The sequence below is a fragment of the Talpa europaea genome (genome assembly GCF_964194135.1).
Source record: "Talpa europaea genome assembly, chromosome: 3".
Classification (NCBI taxonomy): Eukaryota; Metazoa; Chordata; class Mammalia; order Eulipotyphla; family Talpidae; genus Talpa; species Talpa europaea.
In genome coordinates, this window is record NC_140069.1 from 124,827,158 (window position 1) to 124,846,854 (window position 19,697).

Consider the following 19,697-nt stretch of genomic DNA (forward strand, 5'->3'; position numbering starts at 1 on the left):
ACTTTTGTCTTAATTTATTTTGTTGTGCAGTTGCTATAGTTTTCATTGCCATTAGCATCAAGTCACCAAAAAATCCCTAAAACTGAATGTCATGGAGTATTTTGCATATATTTCCTTCTATGTATTTTATGGTTTCTGGTATCACATCTAAATCTTTAATCCATTTTGAGTTAATCTTTCTGTATGGTATGAGTAATCTTTTGCACATGATTATCCAAGCTTCCTAACACCATTTGTTGGAGACTTTTCTTTATCCATTGTATACCCTCAGCTGCTTTGTTGTAGATAAACTGTCCAGATAAGTGTAGGCTTAACTTTGGGGACAAGCAGGTGGCTCCACCTTATCACAGAGCACTTCCTAATTGTTCTTCCAAAAACTATTTTAAGTGAAAGGATTTCATAATTATAGTAAATTAGATTTTTAAAGATATCAATTTTTCCCCATACTATCATGAAATGGCAACACCTGGATGCCTACTTTTATTGGTTCTATTTAACATACTTTTGGAAAATCTAACCAGAACAATTAGGCAAGAAAAAGAAGCAAAAGTCAATCAAACTGGAAAATATTAAGTACAAAGAACTTTGTGGATGACATCATATATTTAGAAAACCTTCAGGTCACACATACATATAAATATTCATTTATAACTATTAGAACTAATAAGTGTTCAGCTAACTTGCAGGGTATAAAATCAAATGCAAAAGTCAGTTGTATCTTTATGATTAACAATGAGAACTCTGACAATAAAGATCAGAAAATAATTACTTTTATAAAAATATCATAAAGAATGAAATACTTAGGAATAAATTAACACAAGGAGGCAAAACTCTTGTGTACTGAAAATCTTCATGATATTGGGTTTGGTGGTGATTTTTTTTTTATGTGTGCCAAAATGATGGGCAACAAAAATAAAATAAATTGTACATTTTTAAAATTAAAACTTTGTACATCAAAGTATACTATCAAAGGTGAAAAGAAACCCACAAAATGGGAGAAACCATTTGCAATTCATATATCTCTAAAGAGATTAATATCCTAGAATTCAACAACAAAACGATCCAACTTAAAAAATGGGTGAAGGACTTGAACAGACATTTCTTCAAAGAGATATACCAATGGCCAATAGAACATGAAAAAATGTTCAACAACATTAGTTAATAGTGAAATATAAATTAAAACCATAATGAGATATCACATTACACACATTAAGATGAATAGTACGAAAAGAAATGAAAATAACAAGTGTTGGTAAGGATGTGGAGACAATGGAACCCTAATATTAGCTGCTGAGACTGTGATATGATGCGGTCTTCATAGGAAACTATATCACAGTTTTTCAAAAGGTAAACATAGATATACCATATGACCAGCAATTCTCCCTCTATGTATACACCAAAAAGAATTGAAGCAGATACTTAAAAGTCAGTGTACTTAGCAGCATTGTTCACAGTCACCAAAAGGTGGAAACAATCTAAATATCCATCAACAGAGGAACAGATAAACAAAATGCAGCATATATACATAAAGGTTTATAAAATATTAATAAGGAATAAATTATTTTATAGGCAGAACATATACACAACATGGATGAATCTTGAAAACATAATGCTAAGTAAAACAGGTCAAACAGAAAAGGGTGAATAATGTACAATTTCACTTACATAAGTACTAGAATGGTTGATGATAAACAGGCAGTAAATAGAAGTTATTAAGGCATAAGGTAAGGAGAAATGGACAGCTATTATTTAATTGATACAGAGTTTCTTATTTGAGATAATAAAAAAGCTCAAGAAGTGGAGAATGCGATGATAGTTATACAGTATGTAAATCTAATTAATATCATTGAATTCTATAGCTAAAAATGTCTAGAAAGAAAAAAATGTCTAGAATGGCAAATTGTATAGTACATACATTTTGATCACAGTAAAAAGATGACCTATTATCTACAATAATTTGCCAGTGAGTGTGAACACTTAATCCAAATGCATAAATTTCCAGAAATTATTATTTAGTAGATTTGACAAAGAATTATTAAAAGATTGAACTATTGAAAAAGTTTGAAGAAATAAAACTTTGTACATATCCCACAAGAAACTATCTGGACTAAATAGTTTGTTTGTTTTTTTTTTTTAAGATTTATTTATTTATTTATACAAGCACTGGGTACAGTCAGAAGTGTGGGAGGGTAAGAGAAGTCACCAGAGTCAGAGTGGAGAGCAGAGTAGGAAGACTGATGAAGTACACTGCTGAGGGGAGCTGCGGGCGCGGCAGGAGGGGTCTGCGCGCCATGTGGGACCCTCGCTGGTGGCCGGGGATCAAACCAGCGCTGCAGAGGCTGCGGGAAGTTTTGCAGCCTAGTGCTCAATCGCTGGGCCACCGGGGAGGCCCCCGGACTAAATAGTTTTGCAGACAAAAACATTACGTTTTCAAAAAATATATTATTCCAGTTTTCCACAAAGATTCCCAGAAACAGAGATAAGAAGCAGGCATCCCAACTTACTAAGGCAGATACTGTACAAAACCTTTATGAAAAAGGAAAATTATAAATTCATTTCACTCATGACTATAAAGCACAAGCAAAATATTACTAGCAATATGAATACAAAAGAATATAGGAAAGATAGTTTGCCATAATCAAGTTGGGTTCCCCATAAATATATTATATGATATTAAAAGAGAAAATAAAAATTATATCTGAAAAGTTTCAGAGAAAGTATCTGATTAAATTCTATCCCACTTATGATAAGACTCTTAGTATCTGAGACCACAATAACTTTCCATTATTCTAGAAATTTGTAACTTTGTGTTTAAAATCAATGTTGCCTTATGAGAAAATAAAATCTAGGTACAAAATTATTGCAGAAACATAAGAAATGAACTATCAAAATGTTCATATGCCCATTTGTTCTTATAAGACCAAACATAGCAAATCACAACATAAATAATCCCTGTATTTTTTACCAATATTTTGCTTGTGCTTTATAGTCATGAGTGAAATGAATTTATAATTTTCCTTTTTCATAAAGGTTTTGTATGGTTTCTGCCTTAATAAGTTGGAATGTCTTGCCTCTTATCTCTGTTTCTGGGCATTTCCCTTTCTATATGCTATGTCCAATTATCTCTATTTTTGTATCTCAAGATGCTTGGGGCCTTAAGCCTAAATTATGTCTGTTAATCAAGTATACCTCAGTCTCTCTCAATTTACTCTCAACTGTACCTCTGAGATCAAGTGATGTTTTAAAAATAAAACTTCCTGCTAAACTCTCCCAAGTCCAGAATGTTAAATATAAAATATATATTCTTCAGCTCATATATTAAACTCAAACTGTTGTGTCTGGCCTTCAAAATGCCAAAGTGGCCCTTCATTATCAACTCAACATTATTTACGACTACTCTCAAGTTATGAAAGCAGTTTCATCTCCACATGTACATAGCATGGCTCCCAAGAATAGGTTTCATATTCCAGTGAGAGGGAGGGTATGGTAAGAAAGTATTTCCCTAAGGGATCTATTAATCCATACTTGTTTTTTTTTTAAAGATAATAATAAGATGTAAGTTTCATCATCATACTCATACTATGTCATAGATAGATGAATATTATATGTCAGGTAATAAGCTTAGTAGATCTCATAATAAGAAAAAATAACAATATTCAATAATTCCCCATAAAAACACCATAAAGTATCATAATTCCTATCTTGTTTATAAAATAATTAAAACTCTGAAAAGGGGGCCTCCCCGGTGGCACAGCAGGTTGAGCGCTGCACTATGAGGCTGTCTGTAGTCTCTGCAGCGCAGGTTCCATTCCCAGCCACAGGGAGAAACCCACACAGCATGGCAGACCTCTCCTGTCTCACCCGCTGCTCCCCTCAGCAGCATCTTTGGTCCGTCTGCCTGTTCTGCTCCCTGCTCTGTCTCTGGTAAATTCCCTCACCATCCCACGCCTCTGACGTGTACCCCAGTTCTTGTATAAATAAATCTTAAAAAAAAAAACTCTGAAAATGAAGCAATACCTGAAGATCATACAATTGTATAAATGAGGGGCTTGGGATTCAAACCTAACATGTCTAACATAAAGGTTGGATTCTTCACTTCCTATCCTGTTGTGGATGGTCCTTAATCTACTACTTTTTTATTTTAAAGATTTATTTATTTTTATACAAGAGCTGGGGTACAGGCCAGAGGCAAGGGAGGGTGAGAGGATTCACCAGAGACAGAGCAGGGAGCAGAACAGGCAGACAACAGAAATACACTGCTGAGGGGAGCAGCAGGCGCAACTGAAGTCTGCTGTGCCATGTGGGATTCTTGCTGGCTGGCGGGGAATTGAACCTGCACTGCAAAGGTTGTGGACAGCTTCACAGCACTGCACTCAACCCACTGCACCACCGGGGAGGTGCTTAATCTACTACTTTTTAAGGATGCTTTGTATAAACACACACACACACTCATATGCACACTACATATAATAAGCAGAATCCTCACTTTTTAACAAAAAGTCACAATGAAACATTTTTGACAAGTCTTCAATTATAAAAATTTTTTACTGTAGTCAGTGTGCAAAAATCATCTTGTAAGTAAACAAGTTTGTCAGTATAGCAAGTTATATATTACACATTTGAAAAACCACTGGACTGTACTTTTCTCATTGCTATTTTTCTCATATATCTCACTCCTTAAGTATCACAACCCAACTTATATTTAAGGATCAACTTTAGCTCCAAACTCTCTACAACACCCTTCTTCATAGAAGCCTGGTTTATTTTCTCCTTACCAAAACACTATAGGACTAATAAACACAGTCATAAGTTTTATCCTTCTTCATTTATATATCAGCAAGAGAGAGGACACCACAGTAATAATCACTATGCTCTTCAAAATTGATTAAAACCCTGAGAATTTTCTGAAAGTAAAGCCCAGGTAATCTCACTGTAATTCCAAAAAAAAAAAAAAAGAAAATCATACATATTATGTTTCCAGATAATTGTTCATTGTAAATATTAAAACAAAAAAAAAATCCCTAAACACTTACACATTTGTGTGGTTATATTCATGTATCTATATCATTATACGCTTAGTATCAGCTTTTTTAGAAACTGAGGACAAATTTTGAGTTGTCTGGATTCTTTATATTGCTTTACTGTGAAGACATTCATTGTGAATCTAAAATGGTAAAAGTGAGCACAAAACTATTAAACTGAATAATTGTAAACATAAAAAGAAGATGAACTTCAGGCATAAAGAGGTAGCACTGTAGGAGATCACATTCTACACAATGTATGCATATATGAAAACCTGACATTTAAAAGATTATTTTCTTTCCTTTTGGGTATTTATTCATTTAGATATTGTACATTAGATTTTCAAGTTTTAGGACATGCACTATGGATCTTTATTTCATGTGCTAAAGCAGGGCCATGAGATTTGTATAACATTGAACAGGAAAATCCCACTGAGTTATTATTATTATTATTATTTTATTATCTTATTCTATTATGAGTGAATAAAAATAATGTGTTGGGTGGGAGTTGGAGATCCCATGTCCTTGGCCCATTGGCTTTTAACTCAAGTAAAAAATATGAAATGCAAAACAGAATGGCAACTTGTAAATACTTTGTATCATACAGTTTATATGCATAAGATCTATTTAGTACTATGTTAATAAAACAACCATTAATCTAATTCAAACACTGCAACAATTAATTAATGGAATTCTCACTTTTTGATAAAAAGTCACAAGAAAACATTATTTTCAAGTTTTCAGTAAATGAACTCTAAAAATAATTTTACTGTTACCAAAGCTCTAAAAATTATCTTGTAAGTAAACAAGCTTGTCAATGTAGCAGACTGTATATATTACACATTTCAAAGCTTAATTTCTACATACCTTATTTTATTGGCTATTAGTGTATAAAGTTTAAATTCAGTATTTAATGTGGTTTCATCTCCAAGTATTGAAAGAATTCCAAAATCACTTGCTCACCAGTTTTAACTCTGAAGTGTCTAAAACCTTCACCATAGCAATGTTTTTCTCTTTTTCCTTCATCCTTTTCTTTTCCTTAAACTTGCAAACAGTAACCAGGAGAGCTGTGCAGAAACTTCTGCACTAAGGTGAACTTTGGTTCTTCCTTGGACTTTAAGACTAATCTGGTCTAGATTGTGATTGACAAAGGCTTGCTTGTTGATGTTTTGCAGCCTTTTCAAGTTCCAACCAAGCACAGGGGCTTGTTAATGTTTATTCAGTCCTCATCTCTGGAATGGTCTTCAACTATAGCAGTTAACTGAGATTGCCAAATGGCACCAGCATTTACAGACAACTAATCGAAAAATATCAACGTACGATAAAATAAATGAGTTATATGCACAACAACATCTTTGAAAAGAGTGAAACAAAGACCAGTTGGAAATTATAGGGATGCAGATTTAAGTCAAAGGTTAAACAGTCATTCAGCTGGAATGTGACAGAGTCACATCAGTCTAAGGTTCCTTCAGCTCTTAAGATTCTACAGGTCTATGAAACTACTTCCTCCTTGAAGTTACTGGCACAGCCAAGTAGGTGGGATTATTTCATTTAGGTTCATACCAAACTGCATTCAAATTCCTACCTTGCCTTTCATTAGCTGTAAGAATTTGAGGATGATGCTGACTTCTCTAAAACAATTTCTTCATTTGTAAAATGATAATAGGTAATAATAGTATTTGTCTCATAGTTTGCTGTGATGATAAAATAAAATTTTTCAATGGAAAGTGTTTTGTACAATCCTTGTCACAGAGTAAATACCCAAGGCAGAGAAACTATTAGTGTTGTTGCTGTAATCCTTGTTGCTGCTTTTTGTTGCCGTTAAAAAAAAACCTACATAGTAATGTATTCTGCGGACAATATTTTCAATACTGTGTGAATTTTAAAGTATTTTTATATGTCTGCTGGGCACCTACAGATGGTCTCACTCATAGCAGGAATTTAGAAAAACTAAATAATGGACCAGGAAAAAGACTAATTATAATTAAGAAAAAAAATCAAAATCAACAAGCAACTATAAATCAGAGAGACACACTACTGGGGTTGGGGGTGGAGAGGAGAGGAGGGATTAGGGTCAAAATAAGGGGGTTGGGAATTGTATGGGGAATAATATAACCAAAATGAAAATGCATACATTGTGCAAAATGAAAATTGATGTAAGAATTATATAAAATAAAATATATTAAAAAATAATGTTAAATGCTGACTATGGAAAAATGTCTAGATGATATTCTGAGGATTTTAGAAAGTAGTTGAATAGTAAGCAAGGATAAATGGGATCTGATTTTTGATTTGTAAAGTTCTTTATGACTTCTGTGTGAATACTGTAATGGGGCAAAAGCAGCAGGGAAGTAAGATTGGAATGTTTTCGAGGTTCAATGAGAGATGATGGTAACCTGGAAAATGTTTTACTACAGGAACTGATAAGAGGCACTGTGATTTAGGAAATCGTGGATGCTGATTAGAAGGATATATTGACAGATGTTGAGGGTTGGGGGTATAAATGAGACATGAATAGTTGGGTTGGGGTTTGCAAGGAGAGGAACATGGAGACATGTTAGGAGTTGATTAGAGAACTATATATAGTGTTGAACCAAGGATTCCAAACAGGAAAGAAGGAAATTTTTTCAAATGCCATAATTAGGAAATAATAGCTTCTGAAAACAATTAATCTGGAGTCTCCACAAGCTGAAAAAAAATGTAATGTAGGAATACTAGAGCTGAGGCAATAATAGAATGTTAGAAAAAATAGAATGTTCAAAGAAAAGTGAATAATAGAAAAAATAGAATGTTCAAAGAAAAGTGAAATATAAATGTTTTGGGACAGAACCATTGCTAATAAAAAGATCTAGGGTATATGTGAGGGGATGGCTAAATGGGGAGGAGAAACACACCATTGAGACTGAAAAACTGAGAGGATAAGGTACAGAAAGCACCATGGATTTGGCTGGAGATTCTTGCACTTTGGCTCTCTTCAGTCCAACTTACGTAGTTGTGCAGTAAGAATTAACAGGTGGCTATTCTTCTGAGCAAGTAGGGATTGAGAGGTAACTTCTGTTTATTCATACTGAGTTTAGTCACTAATCACTCAACATTCATCTCTAGGTCATTAAAACCTGGGCTCAACCAACCTCTTAAAACCTTGAATTACTTCATTCAATAAGGATAAATTTGGAGAACCACCTCAAGAGGTACAAGCTACAAGTTAGCAGTTTCCAAGTTTACCACAAACATAAGTTACAACATAACTTTCAGTTAAGCCTCTGCAGTAGTCCTTGGGTAAATTTTAGTGAAGTGAAATCCAAGATTTTCTGTTTAGGACGCAGCAGAGGAGCCCTCACTGGATAGTTTGCCTCTGAGACTTTGCATAGTCAATGAATACCGGAGGAAACATCTACAAAACTAGAAAAGTGGGCCTCCCCTGGTGGCGCAGTGGTTGAACACTGGGCTGCAAAGCTGTCCGCAGCCTCTGCAGTGCTGGTTCAATCCCCGGCCCCCAGCAAGGGTCCCACATGGTGCGCAGACCTCTCCTGTCTCACCTGCTGCTCCCTCAGCAGTGTATTTCGTCGGTCTGCCTGTTCTGTTCCCCGCTCTGGCCCTGGTGAATCCTCTCACCCTCCCATGCTTCTGACTGTACCCAGTGCTTGTATAAATGAATAAATAAATCTTTGAAAAAAAAAAAACTTAGAAAAGTGGCTGTCATAGAGAAATTAATAATAATTGTAGTTGATGAATAACCTCATTTTTAAAGCTTACCGTGGTGGACAGCTGTTGGTTTAAGCTCATCTTATTCCTTCACATTTATGTCAATAACAAATACTGTTCTCCTGGTTCTTGCTCTTAATTTCAATATTTTGTTGTGTGAGCCTGCTCAATCCTCAGCTCTAGGTTGGGCCCAAGACCCAGAGAAGTTGGCTTAGATATAGATATGTGACAGAAGTCCTCCTAAGGACTTAAGTGGACCTAAAGAAGCTCTTCTCTTAGGATGCCAAGCCAGACTGGCTGTATCCATCAGAATGCATTTGGCCAATCTAAAAACCCTGGAAATTAACTTTAAAATAAAGCAAAAAATCTTATATAACATGAAATCCATAAGTAACTCTCCAGGGGGCATATAAACAACATTTTTTTCGTTTTTTTTTTTGTTTGTTTGTTTGTTTTTGTGGGACCCTCGCGGGCAGCGGCCGGGGAAAGACGAAAGACGAAGGGGCGCTGCAGAGACTGCGGGCAGCCTCGCAGCCCAGCGCTAAACTGCTGTGCCACCACGGGAGACCCCAGCATTTTTTCTTTTTACATTTTTCTTGGCTTTACTTTTCCTTCTGTTTCTTTTGTTTTTGCCAACCTACTAGGCAATAGAATGACTACGTAAGTCACACTGTCCTACAACATCACAAAGAGGCCAAAAACTTTCTTTCTCTTGGGTGTTTGTTAAAAACAGAAGAAAACTTCCTAGAAGGCCTCCAGAATCTGCTCCACATGCCAGAATTGCAGCAAAACCCCATTCTTAATGCAGTCTCTGGCAAAGGAAATGGGACCACCAGGATTGACTTAAATAAACCATAAAATTTCTTGCCCTTATTAAAAAAAAAAAAAAAAAAAACTAGATTAGCAAGGAAGAACTATGTACATAGCTAGAAAAAGGTTATGGTAGTGTCTGCTCAATTGCTGAAAAGAAAATCAACACAGAAGAAAACAAAAACAAATTTATGAAGGGATGCCCACAAACAACATCACTTAGAAACTTTTAGATGGCACAAATACCAAATTCTTTTCATGCATAAGCCCGTATGAGCCAGGCTTATGCCACCTGCAACCAAAGTTCACTCGCTAAAATACCTACTCAGGGCCTCCCCGGTGGCGCAGCAGTTGAGCGCTGGGTTGCAAAACTGCCCGCGCCCTCTGCGGCGCCGGTTCGATCCCCAGCTGCTCCCCGGCCACCGGAGGAGGGTCCCACATGGCGCGCAGACCTCTCCTGCCGCCCGCTGCTCCCCTCAGCAGTGTACTTCGGACCTTCTGCCTGCTCTGCTCCCCGCTCTGGCTCTGGTGAATTCTCTCACCCTCCCGCGCTTCTGACTGTACCCAGTGCATGTACAAACAAAACAAACAAACAAACAAATAAATAAATAAAAAAAATAAAATAAAATAAAATACCTACTCAAAGAATTCCTCTGAATCATACAGTTTTTATTTTTATTCACATGAACTATAAAAAAACATTTCCTAATCTCTGTTCTACTAGCTATTCTTACACTTTTTCTTTTTCTTATATTTTACCTTCTCTTATGTCAGTCTCTTAATATGCTACTTTTCCGCCTTTATAAACACCTCTTGGACATTATTTTCTTATTTTCCTAAAGCATTTCCCAAAATTCTCTATTTAGTATGTTTTATCCTCTACTTGAACTCCTCAGCAACTCTCTAACATTTAAAATATGCACATATAGTATACAAAGATCTTAGATACAAACAGACTTGAAAAATAATATTGATTATTCTTATACAGAAGAAGAAAGCAAAGTAAAAAGAGGTTATATGACTTGCAGTGTGTCTAGAGTAGAACAGGGTTTTAATACTTTATCCGCCTCTCTGCCCTAGCCTACCACCATATGGACTCGACATGTTCATTGGGTCTCAACTTTCTGTTTCCACGGTGTATTAGTCTTTGTGCATAGTAAATATTGACTAAACATCTAGTTAACTGAACTAGTTGGCCTTATATAAAGAGCTAGATTTATCAATGAGAGTTGATTGGGTAACAGAAGATATTTCTTTTAATAGCTTTTAGATATTCTAAATTTCTTTTACAGTTTCTTTTAGCGTACATTCTCAATGTTTTTTTCTAAATATCTAACATTTAAAACACTCAGCACATTGACTTACTAACAGTGTCCATATTATGTACTGTAGACAAAAATCACTTTCTTTAAAAGAAATTTTTTGAAATTCAATCATAGTCTTTCCTATTTTTTCTCATGTTTTCTACAAAGGTTAAAAGCATAAACAAGCAATAACCCTTCAAAATATAAGAAAGTAGCTTACACACATGAAAATAGTCTACAGTGAATAAGCAAAGAGAAGGCAAGAGCAATCAAATAGGAGATAAGATATCATCCCTTCATTGCATATAATTCCAGGAATTTGTGCTGATTTCAACATAGAAGTCTATCTACATGCCTTACACAGAGTGACGTCTGTTATCCCTTTCCTCAGTTCATATTTAACCTCTGATTATAGACTTAGAAGCAAAGCTATATTTTTTTATTGTTATAATCTTTTTCTTTGCTCTACAAGGTGCAAGTTGTATAGAACCTCTGAATCTGATAGCTGTTAGTCATGGAAAAACAGTCAAAATTTAATTATGATCTTATAAAGGTGTGTGATTATATGCTATATATACTGTTCTTCAACAGGAAATCTGAAGATTTAATCACTCCTGGAAATACAGCAGATTAGATATATAATTTGATGTGTAGAGAGAGTGATAGGTAGGTAGATAGTTGCATATGGCAGTACAAACCCCATTATCTTTCTCAATAACATTACATAATTTTTCTACAGAAGTAAATATTTTCTAATATCACCTATTATATCTTTTTCACAAGAACAAGAAGAAAACAACATTTACAAATCAAATGACAATTCTCTTTTATAATCAGAAGCTATTATTATTCATTGACATCCTCAGGTCTGGAAACACTTACTGTTCTTTGCATTAGCAGAGGAGAGTCTGTTCCTTCCTCTTTAAAACTTGATTCCATACCGATTATATCCTCAATAACATCCTCCATCTAGCAACAGATAATACAATTAGAATATGTGCATAAGGATACAAGTTTTACTGTAGTTTGATATCAGAGACAAGGTTTTTCAGAATATTCAAATTAAGATTATATGTATATTAAATCCCAGAACATTTTAGAACCTAAACTGTAAGTAATCCTAATACTCTTTCATTTGTGTTTCTTTTCTCTGCATTTGCTTCCAGCAACTGGCAGCTGATAGCTGGAGAAATAACTGCAGACTAGTCCCTTGGAAACTAGTATCTACATAAATAGAGGGGTTATCATGAAACAATATCTCAAGCTGTATTTAACATATACAGGGATGAATTTCTACAAACTTTATTTTTCTTTTAAAATGTTTTCATTGCATCTTACAGATATATAACCAAATATTGGTCATTAAACTTTAGCCAATTAGTCCATATGGATTAAAAACTACATGAAAGCATATTTTCCATCTTTCCCTAATGACCCACAATAAAAATAATAGCAATGATAACAATAACAGTAGTAGTCACAGTTTTTAACTTCATTTAATTTTTTAAGATTGCACTGAACTTGATGTAACTTAAAATTAAATTTAAATAGCCACATGTGGCTACAGGGTACTGTATTTGAGAGTGCAACTCTAGATTGTGGTGCAGTCTTTAGATGTCATATGACATGCATTAAAAAATCTTTAAAGTACCTAGGAAAATAAATATGCATGGTTCGTTTCTTTATTGAGTTCAGTCTAATAATTTTAAAAATGTATTCTTAATTGTTACTAATCTCACATTTTAATTTTATAGTATTTCTCACATTCACATTCTGTATTTAACTTATAGTGAATAGATATGAAGAAGACCTGAGGGATGAAGAATGCTAAACATAACTTATAGTAAATGTATTTCTTTGGGGGAAACTCCTAATAATTTTACTAAAAATTACAGATAAGACATTCATCCTTTTTTTTTCCTCTGGAAGCTTACATCATAAATGATTCATCTCTTGAATCATTAATTTTTCTCTTTTGCCTATAAACATGCTTAGGTTTATCCCATTACAGAAGGAAGACTTTCTTTTCTATGTGTGAAAATCCATCCTCCCTGAGATTCTCCTTGTACCTTTAATACCTCTGTTCCTCATTTTGTAATACACCTACATGAGTGTCTTTTCTTCTAATGTATTGAAGGTACGAGTGTTTCCATTATCGTAAATTTAGCTTTATATCTAAAATCCATCCAAAAACCTTGCTTCACAGCATCCAGGAATCTTCATAATTAATCACATAAGAATCCAGTTGTATTTAAAAAAAAATACAACATTTTATGTTAGCTGAAACAGAATTTGAAAATCTATGAAAGAATTACAAATCAGCAGAATAAGGTTACTCAAAGTATTTTTAAAAAGGCAATTAAAGACAAAGAAAGAACAAATTACTTTGACTAAAATAAAAATGCAGATAATTGTCATGGAATGTGAAGTTCAAAGACAAAGGAAAATATTTATAGGATCTAAGAGATTTAAAAACAAAGGCCTACAAAAGACCAAGAATGGAGGTTTTCAACAACACCAAAGCAAGAAAACGACATAATAAAAAGTAAAGAACTTTGAACCTAGACATTATAACCTGTAATATAGCCTTTATGTATGTGGGTGAAATTTCTTAGGCATAAAAGCTTAGAAGTTTTAAGACCAAAAGACCTTTGGAAAAAATTCTTTCAAAAAGCACCATCAGAAGATGACTAAAACTATGAAACCAATAAAAATATAAGAAAAATAAAATTCTGTGGTCTAAATACAATTCTATAAATATTTATAGAATTTATACATATATATATACACACAGACATTTATATACATATGTATTTATAAATTCATGTATGTCTGTGTGTCTGTGTTTATGTATGTATAAATTCTATGAATATCAGTACACTAAGATAGATGAAAAGGAGGAGATGAGACAATAGATTTTTACTTAAGAGTACGACATAAGGGGCCTTCCTGGTGGTGCAGGGGTTAAAGTCTCAGCACTATCAAGCTACTTCCAGCCACTGCCGCATGAGTTTGATCCCCAGCTGGCCAGGGAGCTGACAGTACTTCACCAAATGGTAAAGCAGACCTCTCCTGTCTCGCCCTCTGCTCCCCTCAGCAGTGTATTTCAGTAGATCCACCTGTTCTGCCCCCACCTCTGTCTCTGGAGAATCCTCTCACCTATCACATCTTTGGCCCACACCCCAGTTCTTACATGCAAAAATCAATAATAATAAATTTTTAAAGAGAATAACATAAATATTACTAAATGTGGACATAGATATAGAAAAATAAAACTGTGTCATGAAATATTAGAAGTCACAAAAAAAGATTAAAAACCAATCTGTCCTATAGAGGTTAGAAAATCTTATTTACAGTTCTAAATTCTTTTCTGAGAAATTGTCTTTTATTTTCAGTTTTCTTTTACGCTTCCTTTCCTGGATGGCCTACTAGTTAAACTCATCATCATTTCTTTGTCAACCTCTACACCTCTTCTGACTTCCATACTTGTGTTAACAATGACTTCATTTGCATTATTCATAAAATAAAAGCTCAAAAATCTCAAAATCATACCAAACTCATTTTTCCTCCACTTACACCTATGACACTGAGACCATCAATACTCCCTTCTCTGATCATTTCCATCATTCTCCCTTGATTCAGGTTATCATTATATGTCATTGTAATATTCTCTCATCAGTCTACTTGGCATCAACCTTTTTCACCTCAAAATTTCCATTCAACTGCCATTTTAACTGTCCCCGGAGCACAACTTAGTTTTGATTATGATATTTTTGAACTTAGACACTTACTACTGTTCCTGTTGCAGACACACTAAGAATCACCTACTAAGTATCAATTTTTTTTTTTCCTTACTTAAGAGCATAGATTCCTTTGGTAAAGCAATATGCCCAGAAGAAAAAAAAAAAAAGTTTTTCTCAGCTGTACATCAGCTGGGTGTGACTTTGTGGCATAATTTTGACAATAAATCATGGCATAATCCTATTGTAAATTTTTATGAAACTTTGTTTTTTGTCATATAGATTCCCTCCTTCTCACCATGAGGTGTGCATGGGACAGAAGTCACATAGTTGAGGAAAAGACAGAGAAGGGACTTGATCTTCTGACATTATAGAGAAACTGCATCGGCCTGAGACTACCGATTTCTGGTATGGTAGCTGTCTCATTTAATACATGGTGATAATAATACTGAAATAGAGTGTTTTTTTTTTTTTTGAGGATTAAACAAACTAATTCAGATTTATAATTGTGCCAGACACATAATAGCCACATTTAAAATTATGCCTGATGTATAATAAAGACTAAATGAGTGTTCACTCTTCATTTTGTTAATATTGTGGATAATATTCCATATTGTATATAATCTACAATATGGGATTATTGTGGGAGAAAAATTAATTCTAAATTGGATAAATTACTAGAGTTTGACTTCTCCTACATATACCAATGTGACACACTTCCCCACTGTTTTGGGATCATGGTCCTAATTTCTGAATATACATTTAAGGTCTTCAATGCCCAACCTTCTTTTACAAGCCCAGTCTCTTCTTTGCACCAAAATGTATTACCCGATACACACTCCTTGCTTTTCTATGCTTAGTTTACAGTAACCTCTCCTCTTAAACTATTATCTCCTACCATCTTTGATGATGATCTATGTATGTTTTTCAATATCTGATTCATGTACTGATTCCTGTAGGATAACATCTCTTTCCTATGATTTTCTAGATTACTTTGATCTCTCTTTTTTTATGGTCTTTCTCATATTATACCAATACTCTCTCTGCTACACTAGATTACACTGCACCAACAATAGTGAAAACATACTATTGACAAAATAGCACTCATTCATTCATTTATAAAAGTGTCAAAAATTATGATTTGTGCAATTTTTACCCAGATGAGATAGCTGTTATGAAAACTTTAAGAGAAAAGGTGCTTAATCTAAACACAGTACCACCAGGAAAAGAAGTTTAAAGAGACCTGAAATAAATCTTGAAGAGTTGGAATTATCCAGACAAATTATTACTCTGATGATCACTAATGAACCTGTATAGCTGAAGCACAAATTGCCATGGGGGCTGCTAGAGCATAAGTCTGGGTCAAAAGGCAAGGCAAGGACTCTGTGTGACACAAGTACAAAATTTGGATTTTTATCCTGCAAAGACCCATGCTACAAAATGTTTATTTTGATTTTATATTCCATTGTCTTGTAGAACTTTACTCACCAAGTAATTCCTAATTCCTACCCCCTAAATCTGGAATCTAAGGATGCATTCACAGACTTCTGTTGTAGTAGCGTAATAGCTATGATTGACTTCTGGAATTTTCAGTGAATTGATAAAATGTTCCTTTGATGTCACAAGAGGTCTAGATACGAAAGATAAACATCAAAAGATGGCAACAGTTACCATCTCCTGACCCCCTCCATCCCTGACCCTGTACTAGGAGCTTTAAAAATGCAAGCATCAAAACTCTTCAAAATGAAGAATGTTAGTGGAAGAGATTAAGGATTGAGACCACACAGCTAGTAAGTAGTAATTCTAACCCTATCTTGTTTGACTCTAAAGACTGTACAATTTCTGCTTTATGACATGGTCTCCTAGCACCAAACAAAAAAAAAATAGGAAATTTCAGCACACTTTAGACATTAATAGTTATTAATACTGTGAGTAGTGGGAGTATGTAAAAAAAATACACTTAAAGTTCAAAGAGAATACACACTGATTGAAACTATAACAGACTGAATACAATGATGAAGTGGACAGAATTGATGGAAGACACACACACACACATTTAAGTTTAAAAATAGAAAAGTTTTTCTCATAGCCAATGTGCATGTATTCCCTAGACCACTAGATCCCTTGGGACTTTCAACCCTTCCCATGCATGAAATTTCCTTTGTGTGACACCATCTAAAGGACTACTCAGATCATGCAAATTTCCCTTATAATGCATAAAACTTTTTACAAAAGTAAGGATAAGTTGACGGGCTAAGGGGAATAAATATTAGTGTATTTACTAAGAAAAATCAAGACTGATATATTACTTATCCTTTCTTATTTTTTTAGAAAATATACTTCATATACATAATAAGATCATTTTCTGGGTTTTATCTAGAATTGACAGGCATGTGCTTATCCTTTTTTATTCTTTTTCCTTTGGAAGTCAGTCTCCCACCCAAAGAAATGAACTTTTGAAGAGGGTAGTTGTAAGATAAATTGTATTGAGTAGAGTACTAATATTTACTATACAGATGATTTTCACCCTACACATATTTTTCTGATCTTCAGAGAATGAATTGAGAACCTATATTATTTTTTCTTTTTGTTTTTTTGAAAATTCTGTATATACTCTCTATTGAAAAGCTTAAGCAAAAATACATGTAGGGATTTATGTTCAGTTTGGATTTCAAAGAGTTCTGTTTTGTGGTGATTGTTATTTGATTAAACAATCTAGCAGATACTTTTTTTTTGTTTTCCAGATTAACAAAAAATTGTAAAAAAATCTTCCACTATGATTTGGAATTAAAATAATGGGATACTTAGCAGTATTCTTTTGTACCCAGAAGCTATAAACTTAATAGACTAAAAGCAGGATCCTGAAATCAGTAAATCTCACCAAGAATGTAGATTAGGAGATTAAACCTGGGAGATCAAAGCCCATCAATCTATCTAACAAATCAAATGGAAAAAAGAAAAAAGAAGGGGAAGTTCAGATAGAGTTTTCTACACTGTAGAAACTATAAACTACAAAGTATAGTTTCCCTACACTGAGATAGTAAAAGAAATCTTTCTCCTAGTTCCAGTTGTTTCCCAGTTCTACACATTCTTCCTTATTTTAAAAGCTGTATTTACAAGCAAGTCACAATAAACATAAACTCCATAACGATAGATGATCTTATTCATTTTAGCCTCAGTATCTCTAAATTCCTATTATTTAGTAAATCATAGACAGTGTTTGTTGAAAATAGAAAGGAATGAATAGGTAACCAAGAGTCAAACTTCCAAATATAATTCAAATAATGTTAAGTGTAGGAAGATTGTTGATCTTATTCTAATGACCATTTCTCGATAACACATTTACTGCTTTTTAAACAACTTCTGCCTGCTTTATTTTAGTGGATATTGAAGATAACTATTGATAAATATTTTAGCTAATGTTATCAGAAAACCTTTACCATTAAAGGGAAATTTTAACACAAATTACTGTTAGAGCCTATTTTGACTCACATTGATATATTACTGAAATGAGTATTAAAAAAATAATTATTATATTTTATCATGCATAATTAATATAACTAGTTGTTACAAATTACTGAACTGAAATATACCTTTTTGAATTTGCATTTGAAATGTTTACTCTAAAAAAAGTTTACTTCAATTTCTATAACAGTGTATTTTTAATCACAAAAACTGATTATATATTTTATAAGCAGTCATTAGACATACATGCCACTCTGCATTGTCATCATCTTTTCTACGAGTTAGCAACTTGGTGAGGGCATCCCCAGAGAGGCCAGCCTCACTTTCTGGAGGTGGGTGTCCGTGCTGTACCAGAAACTCAGGACTTGGAGGGTATGACCGTTTAAGAGTCTGAGTGACTATCTGGTGGTCAAGGGTCATGAAGGGTTTCACTGGCTGTCTTGGGACTTTCTGTAGCTGCGTCCTTGCAGGTCGTTCCAGGTGTGCTGGGACCTATAAAATAGAAACCAAACAAATTCAATGTGCAGTTTCATCTGGTAAATCAGAGTTCTACTTTCCACAACTGAATTATGACAATAAACACACAACACATCTAGTTTCTATGAACTTTACAGTCTAGGCTTCTGTCATAATTTACATAAGATATTAATGGACTGTAGCTTTTAAGAAGTAGCTTAAATTTCACTAAAATGCCTTCAATGCTAACAGTTTTTAAGAATAGTCCTCAAAATAACATCCAATTGAATCAAAATTTGCAGTAAATATATAATCCTTTCTAAGGATCCAAAATGTTTAAAATAATGCTAGGAAAACAGCTGATTAACTAATATAAAATTAGTGATTTATATATAATAAACTTCTTGCATTCTTTCTTATAATATACAAATATTCCATGGACTCTAATGATTAATTATTAATTTTTAAATTAGCATGAGGGAACAGAAACTATATGTTCTACAATATAAGTATTAAACTAGCAAGTGTGACTTTTTTTGAGTGGTAAAAACCTAGATGATTCTTTTTTACTTTTCTTTGTTTTCCAAAATCTCTATAGTGAACTGATTTTTATGTTTTAAAAAATCTTATTTTTAAATCCTTCTTTATTGTTACTTTATAACAACAATAATTTGGAAGATTCATTATGAGTTGACAGAAACACTCAGGAAAAATCTAATCAATGTCATGTGCCAACTAAACAACTATTCAATATTTTGAAATACCCTTTTAATAATATAGAGTTAAAATTCTGAGCATCTTCAGTCTAGTTTTCATAGTTAATGATATACCATTATTTGTCTAAGTACACTTTAAAGCATTTCAAGCTTTCCCTTTAAAAACACTGAAAGTAGTATTGCCTGCCAGTCCCCTTTATATTTACTATGCTGTAATGTGGCTTCTAATACATTTTCCTCAAGTGGCCAATATATAAACCTATTTAATATTTCCCTCATGTTAAACAATAGTAAAGATTGCTGTACAGTGCTTATTTTTCCTTTTATTTCAGTTATACAAACTACTCCTTAAATCCCTTAACATGCATTAGCTCAGATAAATAGCCTTTACAAAGTATTTTGCATTTAAATTAGCTGGTTTGGGGTACAATATTGTAGTAGTTACTTTAGTTTAATTCTGTTATGCTGACATTTTTAGCA

The 19,697-nt window shown here is 33.7% G+C and overlaps 1 protein-coding gene across 2 annotated transcripts in view; it reads right to left on the minus strand.

Moving 5' to 3' along the window:
• TFEC (transcription factor EC) overlaps positions 1–18,471 on the minus strand; it is a gene marked incomplete at both ends in the record, with an annotated part of 34,040 nt that extends 15,569 nt beyond the window's left edge. Inside the window, 2 exons of one of the 2 annotated variants that reach the window (XM_084229999.1) lie at positions 11,723–11,809; positions 18,292–18,465. In XM_084229999.1, the coding sequence (XP_084086125.1) occupies positions 11,723–11,809; positions 18,292–18,465 (261 nt within the window). Of the gene's footprint in view, positions 1–11,722; positions 11,810–18,291 lie in introns of both variants that reach the window. The other variant, XM_084230000.1, reaches the window with a different exon arrangement.
• Between the last annotated feature and the right edge of the window lie 1,226 nt (positions 18,472–19,697).